Source organism: Silene latifolia, unplaced genomic scaffold (genome assembly GCF_048544455.1).
Source record: "Silene latifolia isolate original U9 population unplaced genomic scaffold, ASM4854445v1 scaffold_95, whole genome shotgun sequence".
NCBI classification, from domain to species: Eukaryota; Viridiplantae; Streptophyta; class Magnoliopsida; order Caryophyllales; family Caryophyllaceae; genus Silene; species Silene latifolia.
The window spans coordinates 1,354,378-1,366,408 of record NW_027413826.1 but is presented as its reverse complement, the minus strand read 5'-3'; the positions used below and the strand labels follow the sequence as shown (position 1 = coordinate 1,366,408).

General features: G+C 33.2%; 1 protein-coding gene across 1 annotated transcript; it reads right to left on the bottom strand.

The window, feature by feature from the left end:
• Window positions 1–245: 245 nt before the first annotated feature.
• Window positions 246–11,742, bottom strand: LOC141640613 (1-aminocyclopropane-1-carboxylate oxidase homolog 1-like). Its single transcript, XM_074449344.1, has 3 exons — window positions 11,019–11,742; window positions 991–1,312; window positions 246–771 (listed from the first exon to the last, which is right to left on the bottom strand). Exons 1-3 carry the CDS (start codon window positions 11,519–11,521, stop codon window positions 517–519), a joined length of 1,080 nt encoding a protein of 359 aa, XP_074305445.1. The 5' UTR covers window positions 11,522–11,742; the 3' UTR covers window positions 246–516.
• Between the last annotated feature and the right edge of the window lie 289 nt (window positions 11,743–12,031).

The window sequence follows — 12,031 nt, the reverse complement described above, 5'->3', positions numbered from 1 at the left end:
TGTGGCCTTATTTTTCAGATTATTCAGATTTCAATAAAGTTTACAATTTGTAAGCAAAATCAAATTAATCTTACGAGATTAATTTAGGACTATTTCTTGCGAGGTTGAGTTATAGCATATTAAGCTATAACTCGCGAGGTTAGAACAAGATTTAGCTATTTATATCCCTTACTTTCGGTTTTGCAATCATCATATTCACACAATAACATACAAACACATTTTACAACAATAACACAATCAACAATTCCACTGCGTGTTTACAAGTTCTAGATTCGTTCATTCTAAAGCTACGTGTTTTACATCACAAATGTAAAAGACTTATTAAATGTGAAAAGTTCTATGTAAAACTGCACAATAAACACGTTTCATTGAAACAAATATATATTTGAAATATCTTATACATAAACATATTTTTTATTTATATTAGGAAAAGTTTGATAATCATTGCCAATTTCTTTAGTACCCGTCCGTTGAACGGGCAACATTCATAGTCTTTATTATTTTTATATTACATCATTATGAGAGCCTGTAATAATTCAGCGTAGAGGTTCCATCAAGTCCTTTGTTTTTGTAGGAGATTGTTAATTCTTTTACCGTGGTTTCGCGGTACCGTGGAGGATTTGCATATGAGAGAAGTTCTTTGATGGGTCCGTAAACTCTAGTAGATGGCTGAATGCTGGTGGTGAAAAAAGATGCCACTGAAATCCTTGGACCTTTTGTGTTTGAGAGGGCTCTATGTTCCACACTTTTGAACTTATCATTAGTCACCAGCTGCAGCAAAATATGAATCAAAGTATCTAGCTTAATACACAGTACATTATACATATGATTTGTTTGGATTAGGACCCAATTTTATACAATCTGATCTGGGTCATTTGATCCTCTTTATTTAACATGATATATTAGTTCGGAAAGAGTGACGAGTATTTTAGAAACTAAATCCTAACTTTCCGACGATTTACATAAAAGATAGATAGTCGTATGATTTACCTGTAAAAGATCTCCGATATTAATCACAAGAGCTCCGGGTGTAGGAGGAACATCAAACCATTGATCTTGGTGGTGGACTTGGAGGCCACCAACTTTATCTTGCAATAGCACGGTTAAAAAGTCACCATCTGAATGTTTAGGTGATCCCATAGTCAAATGTGGTTGTGGACAAGCTGGATAGTAATGCCCCAAAACTTGAAGCCCTTCACTACAGCCAAGCTTATTTAAATGGTCACGCCCTAGTTCCAGTGTCTCTGAAATTAGCTCAAACAAGGTCTTTCCTAGCATCATGACTTGATTTGAGTACTGCATAAGTATCTCTCTGCATTTCAACATTTCAACAGGTACATAACTCTTAGTAAGTACACCCGGACTGCAATACTACGGTTTTATGTGTTGTTGGGTACTCTATCGAGTAGGGCTTACTCTTTCGAGTAAGTGAGTGTTGCGTGCGAGACAGTGTACTGCTGATGGGTACTCGATCGAGTAAGTGGGGTACTTGATCGAGTAGGGGGCACTCGATCGAGTAAATAAATTACTCGATCAAGTAAGTGTGTTTTTACGGGTTATTTGCCGGGTTTTGATATCAACGCGAGAAGGTTATAAAAACATATTTCGTCATTTCTTTTTCACTCTTACTTCATTCTAAACTTTTCACAAGAGAACACAAGTTATGTAGCTTTTTCTTCTTACTTTGCTATCAAATCCTAAGGTCTAGAGTCGTCGGATCGTCGTGTTCTTTACGTCGTTGAGACCGTTGTATTGTGGGTAAGATTCTTGTACAGTCTTTATGTTGTTTCATTGATTTTGGTTGAAACCCTAATTGGGTAAATTGGGGGTTTTGGGAGTATTGTGTTTATTAGATGATGATTGTATGATTGTATGTTTGATAGGATGTGATTTCATTGAAGAACGATTTTGATTAGCTGATTGTGACGATCTTGGTGATTGCTTTTCCAGGTAGGGTTTCCCTCCTCGATTATTGGTTACATAAGTGTTGATGATGATTGTGTTTATTGTTGATCTATAACATGATGGTTTTTGTGTTGGAGTTGTTGTTGCATAATTGTTGTTGTTTGTCTGTGGATCTCGAGGTGCGTCCTCGGTTGAGTGGAGTCACTTGCGGGAGTGGCTTCACGCCCTTGATTCGCCCTCTGTGGAACCCGCCACGGAAGGGGATGTGCACATTAATGAACTTGGGTTATCACTCGGATGAGATCAGCGAGGCTTAGGTGGGTACGGCTGCGGTCCCCCACTGGTGGTGTGGAATACCTGTTGCGATGGGTATTCTGGCAGGACTACACACTTTAGTGTATAGTCAGGTGTGTGGAGTTGTGACGGAGTTTGGGGTAACGTGTGTGCTGTATTTTATACATTGTGTTTTGTGTAATTAGTAACTGATCTCGTTTAAATGTTTTAAAAACTGTGGTGATCCATTCGGGGGTGGTGAGCAGTTGTCTAGTAGGTATACTATGGATGCGTGCGGGATTAGCAGGGGATGGAGTCGCCACGATTTTGATAGTAGTCTTCCGCTGTGTTATCATGAGAACTTTTGTTACTTTAGTTGTAGTTTGGTTTTAAAACAGTTGTACTTTACTTTACAGTTGGCTGCAACAAAACTGGGATAGTGACTTGAGCACGGTTTGGGAGAAGCTTTGCAAGGGTCGCTTTCATCCTTCCTCTTTTGTTCAAACAAGTTCTAAAACACTTTTGGGAGCTACCAAGAGCATGTGTTCGGTCCATTCAAACGGCCAAGAGGTCCTTGTAACCATAAATAAGACTTTAGAACAATCCAAAAGGAAGGTTGTAACTTTTTATGCATTTTTCTTTATGTCATTTTCTTGTAAGAATGTGTAAGGTCATGTGAGGCCTAGAGGACCGCTTTTTATGCTTAGGACCGCTTTTTATGCTTAGATTTCAGCTCATTTGTGAGCCCTTAGATCTTATTAGCTTTTAAGGGTCAAGATTGTATGGCTTGTTGTATAAAAGCCAAGGTTTGGGACTTGTAATTTTCAGATTTGAGTGAATTAAAGAATGAGTAAGAAACCAAGTGTTTTCTTCATCAAAACCTATTCTTTGCTTAGTGCTTGAATAGTCCTCTTTCCTTAGTGCTTGAGGTTGGACGAGTCCTTTACTTAATGTTGGGATTAGTTTTGGTTTTAATCTATTGTTGTGCGTTCGGATTAAAGCATATCTTGTTCAATTTATGTCCATCAAAAGATATTTGTTGAATGCAAAACCTGACTCAAGTAAATTGTTTTTTTTTTCTTTCATATTTTCAGCAAGAATTGAACAGTCATTTCGACCATTTAATTCCTCTTTGTCCGTCCAAATTTTCGTCCTTATTTCACAATCAGACAGCTCGTTGCACTGTCCAGTTTCGAGTCTTTGTCCAAAAACTCGAGTCCTAGAGGTTTCACTTCAATTGGTTATCAGAGCTTTGGTTATAACACAATTCCATCTTGTATTAGTCTTGGGTTGGATAATCCTTTTTGCGAGTTCATTGTATCCTAACTACAACAATGAGTGAAGGGAGGTTATCAAAACCTTGGTTTGTTGTTTGAAAAAAAATCTGTTTTTATTAAGGTGTGCCATTCGGTTTTTCCATTAGAAATCAGTAGCAATAGAGTATGTTCCTCATGTTCCATGCTCAAAGATTGAGCCTTGTGACCTTGGTTCCACTTCCAAGTCCTTACAAGCAACTAAGGTGAAGTTTCAAGCCCAAATAAGAAGGCTTAAAGGTGATGTGCCTACAAGGAGTGCAACCGGTTGTCACAGAGTTCCGAGGGAACCAAAACCACCAGATTTGAGTCGTGGGGAGCACCACTTGCTCCGTGATTGTCCTAAGTAGTCCTCTCCCACCCTCAGAGGCAAAGGTAAAACACCATTACTTCCTTATTTTAATGGTGAAAACAGTAGAGCCTTTGTGTCGTGGTTATATGAGGTTGAATGCTATTTTAGGAGCAAGTATTTTTCGGAGGAAAGGAAGCTTGAGTTGGTTGTGTCTTGTTTAAAGGGTAGTACTTTGTTTTGGTATAATGCTCTTAATTTTTCAAGGATGGAGAAAGGGAAGGGTAAAATTAGGTCTTGGTTTAAACATGAAAAGAACATGAGACTAAAGTTTCTACCTTGCTCTACCATGAATGAATTATGGGCTAAACTTAAAACCCTTAAACAAAATTCCTTGGGTGTTCATGAGTATGCTAAATTATTTGAGGAATTACACTTTGTGTGTGTCAATGAAGTTAATCATTTAAAAAAAAATCAGATTTTTTCTTGGCTTGAAATCTGAAATTGCTCGGAAAATTAACTTAGAAATGGTGCATTCATATGGAGAATTGCTTTGGTTGGCTTTGTATGTTGAGGACTTAGCTAAGGGGGGCAGATTAGAGGCCATCAAAATAGTTGGGGAGGAGGATGTAGGTGATGTTCTTGCACCCAAAAAGGAGGAGGAACCAGTACCTACACACTCTACACAAGTCCTTGTTGAGAAAGAGCATGTGGTTGAACTTGTTGCTTGCTCAAGCATCTACTTGAGTCCATTAGAACTATCCATAAACAAGACGTTGCAGCAACCCCTAAGCCTTAAGATAGATAATTTCCTAAGATCCTTTGAGGGTGAGATGTGTTGGGATTCAGGCAAAGGTGAAGCAAGGGGAGGAGCTCGGGTTGTCCCATACTTAAGTGTGTCAAATCTTAACTCCTGCACCAAGTCTGATTTGTGTTTCGAAACCAACATCTTGGAAGGTATAACTTGTCAAAAACTTGATCCTTACTTTCATTTTTATATGTTGATAAGGTTGCAAGTTAGTCTTGTTCAATTGGGTGCGATTTCATACACAATTCTGGTCTATGATCCGGGAGGAAGTCATGAGAATGTCGAGAATGTCGAGAATTTGAGGGCAAATTCTTTTGAATAAAGGAAGTTTTCAACAAAAGTCGTCGCATTGTGATTCATTTTTAAGCCAAAAGAAAAAGTCCAAGGAATGGATCACAATTGAATGCATTTCATCGCTTTTTGAAGTGTCATTCCAGCGGGCCTGATTTCTAAGCTTTATATCTCAAGTTATACTCATGAAGACCCTTTGATTCTTATGTCATTGGAAAGCTTAAGGTCTTAACTAGATCATGGATTTTGAATCACCACAATATCAATTCTGTAGCTTGAGATGTGGGCTATGCAAACAGCCTATGCGTTTCTGGACAACTTCTGACCCATCAGCATTAAACGTTGAATAACTCAAGATTTACTCAATGTCTAAGGTTGATTCTTTTTGGAGGTGAAATTTACTCCCTTAGATTTCAAATGAGCTATCATGGGCCCTGATATTCATCCTCAGCTAAGAGATATGCCCCTTACAAGATGCAAATGGTTTTCTGAGATGCTCTCCAAACCCAGTTTTGAACCTTCACCAAAATCGAGGTCTAACTCCAATTCCGTCTAAGAACACATGGTATTTTCCAGACTAGGACTCTTCCATGATGAGTTTAAAGCCTTTTTGTCTAAGAGCTTATATTTTGAAAGGAATTAAATCAGTTGTAAAGAGAAGCAACAAAACCGTGATAGTGACTTGGGCACGGTTTGGGAGAAGCTTTGCAAGGGTCGCTTTCATCCTTCCTCTTTTGTTCAAAAAAGTTCTAAAACACTTTTGGGAGCTACCAAGAGCATGTGTTCGGTCCATTAAAGCTGCCAAGAGGTCCTTGTAACAATAAATAAGACTTTAGAACAATCCAAAAGGAATGTTGTAACTTTTTATGCATTTTTCTTTATGTCATTTTCTTGTAAGAATGTGTAAGGTCATGTGAGGCCTAGAGGACCATTTTTTATGCTTAGATTTCAGCTCATTTGTGAGCCCTTAGATCCTATTAGCTTTTAAGGGTCAAGATTGTATGGCTTGTTGTATAAAAGCCAAGGTTTGGGACTTGTAATTTTCAGATTTGAGTGAATTAAAGAATGAGTAAGAAACCAAGTGTTTTCTTCATCAAAACCTATTCTTTGCTTAGTGCTTGAATAGTCCTCTTTACTTAGTGCTTGAGGTTGGACGAGTCCTTTACTTAGTGTTGGGATTAGTCTTAGTTTTAATCTATTGTTGTGTGTTCGGATTAAAACATATCTTTTTCAATTTACGTCCATCAAAAGGTATTTGTTGAATGCAAAACCGGACACAAGTAAATTGTTTTTTTTTCTTTCATATTTTCAGAAAGAATTGAACAGTCATTTCGACCGTTTAATTCCTCTTTGTCCGTCCAAATTTCAGTCCTTATTTCACAATCAGACAGTTCGTTGCACTGTCCAGTTTCGAGTCTTTGTCCAAAAACTCGAGTTCTAGAGGTTTCACTTCACTTTGTTATGTAATCACTTAAACTTATCTATTAAAATATGTTCTTTTTTGGTCTATTTGATATTCATTGCCTCGCGTAACCGAGATGGTAGCACTTTCATGCATTGGGTGGTCTTGGTATGGCACCTTGGTGTATGGGGGGTGTTACACGGACAACCGGACTCAGGGGCATTTCTAGGACTTTAGTAATGGGGTTTCGAGTTTTGACGTATTTCACACGAAAATAAAAATAAAAATAATATGGCAATTTATTAATTAAACTAGAATAATCAAACAAAAAAGAAGTGAAATGTAATTAAGGATACTCGGACCCACATCCTTTTAATCTATAAAATATAATTAAAAGGCTACCCTAAAATGAAATATTAACGCCACCTAGACAAAGCCACGTAAGATCCAAAAAGCCACCTAGATTAAAATTTAAAGTGACGTGGCATATTTAAATGTGATGTTGCATAATTTTAATGTGACATGGATTATCAATTTATTATTATATGACATTAATTTAAATTATTTATCTATAAATTAATTTAATTCACTTATATCTATAATATGAAAGGATATTATCATTATTCTTAAATTAATTTTTTATATTAAATATATTGTCTTTCAAAATTTATATAAGTCTTACAAATTTACATCAAATTTCATAATTTATAATTAAAATTGAAATTTTAATTGAAATTTTTTTAATAAAACACGTTAAGGAATTAATTAAACCTTTTCATATTACTAAACACTCACCATTATTAATATTTTCCTATTTAATTCATTGTTTTTAAATTTTTTGTAATAAAATCTGTTAATAAATTAATTAAACATCTTCATATTACTGAACAACCACCATTATTAACATTTTCTAATTTAATTTTTTTTTAATTAAACATGGTAATAAATTGATTAAAACTCTTCATAATACTTAACACAAACCAAATTAATAAAACGTTTTTCCTATTTAATTAATTTTTGTAATATAATATGTTAATAATTTTGATTAAAACTCCTTATATTACTCAACACCCATAATTTTCATTAATATTTTATCCTATTTAATTCATCTTTTGAGGTCCTCGGCAATCAATTATCTAATTTAATGATACCACAAAATAAATTAAAAATTAAATTAAAATATGGGAACTTATGGTTGTGTAATGACTATAAAACCTACAATACCTATAATAGTTTCTATTCACTTTATTTATTTAAAATATGCCCATTTGTCATGAGTTTCTAAGTTGTGGATTGTATTTTATGGTTTAATTTACTTATTTGATTATATTGATTAAATTGAGTATTATTGTTGTTGTTGTTGTTGTTGTTGTTGTTGTGTCCAGTAAAGTATATTTTAATTTGTTATGTTATTGATTTTATGAATCGTTTGCTTTATATTTGAATTCATGTTTTCCAGCTGGTTTAATTTAAGTGACTTACATACGACAATGTTTTGATTCGTTTATCAAGTTTTTGTCAGGGTGATGTTTTATCTTTTGGTCAATGTATTTTTTATGTAACTTTAAAGCACAATGAAACATATGTGAATGCAGATAAGGCAAACCATCAAGTGGGTAATCTGAAGAGGGAAGAAATACAAAATGCACGAAACTGAGGTAAAATTAAAGATAAAAAAAAAGTAAGGTAGAAACTGATAAGTAATGGATGATTGTTGATCTCAAAATAGAAGTATTATAATATTTCTTTTAATTTGTTATTGAACGTATATTGTGGTGTAATTTTACTATTATACTTTTCCGATCAACCTTTTTGAATTTGTAATTTTGTATTCACGAATATAACCATCTCTAACATATATTTTTCTTTTTCATTTTATATGAACTATTATCAAGGCATGTAATAAAAATAAGCGGAAGTGAACCTTCGGGTAAATATTAAATAGTATGATTTCTAAATTCTACTTCGTATGTTTTTAAGTTTATGTATTTTTTTGTCAAAATAGGAATAATACATAAACTTACTCACATAATTTCCTAAAAAAAATCTCACTCTCATAATTAATGATAAATAAATAAGTACAAATAATTGAATGAAAAATCTTTTAAATTTCACAATTTACTTTTTGAACCATCATGACAATAATTAATCATTTTAATTATGTCATTTCCTTTTCCAATTTATTTTTCTCCAACTCCCACCTTTTAATTCTTTTTCTATAAAATTTACTTTACTTTTTTAAGTGGTTTATGCTTTTTAAACTATTATAAGATGATCCTTGATCTCAAAATGAAGATCTTATAATATTTCTTTAATTTTGTTATTAAGCTTATATTGTTGTATAATTTTACTATTATGCTTTCTCGATCAACCTATTTGAATTTGTATTTTTAGATTCATGAGTATAATCATCTCTAACATATATTTTTCTCTTTCATTTCATATGAACTATTATCAAGGCATGTACTAAAAGGAAGCGTATTAAAAGGAAGCGAAAGTGAACCTTCAGATAAAAATTAAACAGTATGATTTCTAAATTCTAATCCGTATATTTTTAAGTTTATGTATTTTTTTTTTTCAAAACCGGAAGAGATTATTTTATAGTCTTTAATACTATTTTTATTTTTATATAGGATCGTGGACATAAGTATAACAAGAGATGGATCAAATTCTTGAAATAGTAATAAGGAACTTAAAAAATTTTATGAACCTTTTGGAATTCGGATTTAGGGAATATAGTTTTTTAGATTATTGAGTACTTGAAATGAAATTTTAATTCGTAATACATGGAGTAGATAGTAGATATCGACCATACCGTTGAATCGTAACTAATATTTTTCTATCGATATACTAAATATTTTTCAGATGTAAATAATATTTGAAGAGGTCTGGAAATAATTTGGAGATAACTATACTGAGGTTTTGAGTTTACAACCTTATAAGACGTCATTGAAGATTTTTCCATACGGATGATTTCAAACTTTAATATTTAAAAAACCCACTTTATTATATTGCGGAATAAACACACGTATATATAATGAGTCGTCTTTGTCATTACTTTGTTGTCAATTTTCTCAAAATTAGTAGCTACCACATTGTTACTTGTAGGATTCGATTTAAAAAAATAAACCAAAGTTGTCAAAGAAATAAGGTATTAACAAACTAATTTTTATGTATTTCAAGACTGTATATTTTTAAATGGATCAACAACTAATTGCTCGAACAAATATTAACAATACGATAAAAATGTCAAAACTAAAACAGATAAACCCGTGAATTTCACGGATCACAAACCTAATTGTCATATCAAAGAATTAACCAATGCAACACTAAGCATTACTAATATTTTCGTTCTGCAAAATATAGATATTACGTTTCGATAGGGGTTAAGTTGAACCCATGAAATTTCCCCATTGAAAATGCAAATGTCGGACTATTGCAGGGTAACATTTTGGAGAATTTTTTAGATAGTATTAAAGTTGTCAAAGTCCTCAACAACAGGTTTATTGGAGTATGTGCAAGTGACCGGTTCATCTCAACAGAAAGTCAATTCGTTATAAGAGGAAAAGTCTCCTCACTCTAATCCTACCCATGTGGGGACAATACAAAAACACACACATGTGAAAGACCATAACAAAAACTTTAATGACAATCATATAAATACAATCGAGAGTCTAGTATGTAATTCTCCATTCAACTTCAAATGATAGTTATCTTTTTTGTACACTATGCATAAGTAAGAAGAATTTTCTTATTTTCTCTAAATATATAAGATAATATATTCATGTGATATCTTATTTTATTCGTCTTTAGAAGTACATTTAACATATCAAACTTTTATAATTTTTACAAATGTGTAACTAAAGATATTTACAAAGTAAAACTCGCGTTGGCAAACGCGAAAAACTGATAAGTACCATTTGGAATTGAATAGAGAAAGTACTATATATGCTTCCGAAAACTATGAAGAGTCAAACTCAAGTTAGATTTTCCAAAGTACTACCACCCCGACTTTTTTTTACGCGTTCTGTAAAATAGTCTTTTGACACACTTTTCAACATGTACTTCCTCCCATCCAAACCAAATGTTACATTTGACTTTATTACGCTGGCTGAGGCACGTTTTGAAACATAAATATATTTAGGTACACATAATTTAAAATTATAAAAACTTGATATTCTTATATCATTCATGAGGATGAATCAAACAAGATCTCACATGACTATGTTTTCTCTTATACATTACTAATAATACCATTTAGGAACTGAATTTAGGATGTCTAAGAAAATGCGAGTGTCTATCGATAAATTAGACATCCTATTATGAGTTATTTTATGGAAATGATTTTTTTATAAGACATTAGTACAAGGAAATTCAAGTTTCATTTATTCTCATAGATTTTGATTTGGAGTAACCAAGCCTAACATGACCATAAAAAATTTATAACAAAATAAGTCGTCTGGAAGTTATTTATGACGATTCTTATAAATTTTTTATTATAAGCAAATTCTTATTTATGACCATAGTAAGTTACCTCCAGATAAATGTGACCATTGATTGATAAAAGTTAATAAACGTGATCCTTGTGGTCAATTGTTCACTTTCTTATAATAAAACTTATGGTAAAGTCGGAAAATGATCACATTTTATAATATAATTATCGCTTTTTTTAACAAAATGATAAAATCTCTATTATTATTATAGAATCAAAGGGAGTAAGAGGAAATGGGAACGGACCTATTACATGCAGGCAGTTCCTGTGGATTAGGAGGATATGGAGCCATGAAACAAGAAAAGGAGTCCCTCCAATTAGTTGCCGGCCCACTATACAAATCAAAGTTGCTGTTATATACAAACTTCCTAGAGACATCTCTAGTGTAGAAACATTTCTTGACCTCATCATCTTGCTCAAAAAACCGTCGTACACCCTCCAGCATTTCTTGCAAAATGGTTTCCGATATCCCATGGTTCACCACTTGGAAAAATCCCCATGTTTCGAGAGCATCTTGAATCATCTTAACCACGTCCCTTCGCTTCAAATTGTTTTCAATCCCGCTAAGGTCTATGGTCGGAATGGTGGCGATTTTTTCAACTGTTGTACTACGTGGATAATCATTATTTGGGTGGATGAATATAGAAGGGATGGTCGATACACCGGCATCTACCAGCCCTTTGACGCCTGCTTTCGTCTCATCAAACGCTCTTAATTGCGTTAGGCGATCGCCGGTAGCAGAGTACATCTTTGGATATATTGATTGTATATTCGTATAGCAAGAGCTGAAATATGCAAGTTTAACCTTTTTTTTTTTTTTCAAAATATAAATTGCAACTTGCAATAGTGCAATTGACCTACATTTTATAAAGAAAAGACATAAATACACTCTCAAAATATACTGGAACACTCTATTTTATATGTAATGACAATACTACCCTTATGTCATTTTCCTTATTCCCTCCACACACCTATTTTCACCCCATTTTATTTAAATATACCTAATATATAATAGAGAAATGGGGTGAAAACTTATGTATAGAGGGAGTATTAAGGATCTTAAACCATAAATTTAAGGTTATTTTTGTCAATTATATATAAATAAAATATCCTATTACATGTCAATAGAATGTCAAAGTACATTTACGAGTGCATTTATGTGTTCCCTTACTAAAATATAAATGTGCCACCCGTCGTTGTCAGATTTACAGCTTATTGATATTTAATTTGAGTGATTCCCAAAACACAAAGCAAAGTA

Bases quoted from the DNA above. Each gene is read 5' to 3' on its own strand.
- LOC141640613 (XM_074449344.1), bottom strand. From the start codon at position 11,521: ATGTACTCTGCTACCGGCGATCGCCTAACGCAATTAAGAGCGTTTGAT. The intron at 1,313-11,018 runs GTCCGTTCCCAT...GTTGAAATGCAG, and splicing joins GAACTGCCTGCATGTAATAG to AGAGATACTTATGCAGTACT. The intron at 772-990 runs GTAAATCATACG...ATTTTGCTGCAG, and splicing joins ATATCGGAGATCTTTTACAG to CTGGTGACTAATGATAAGTT.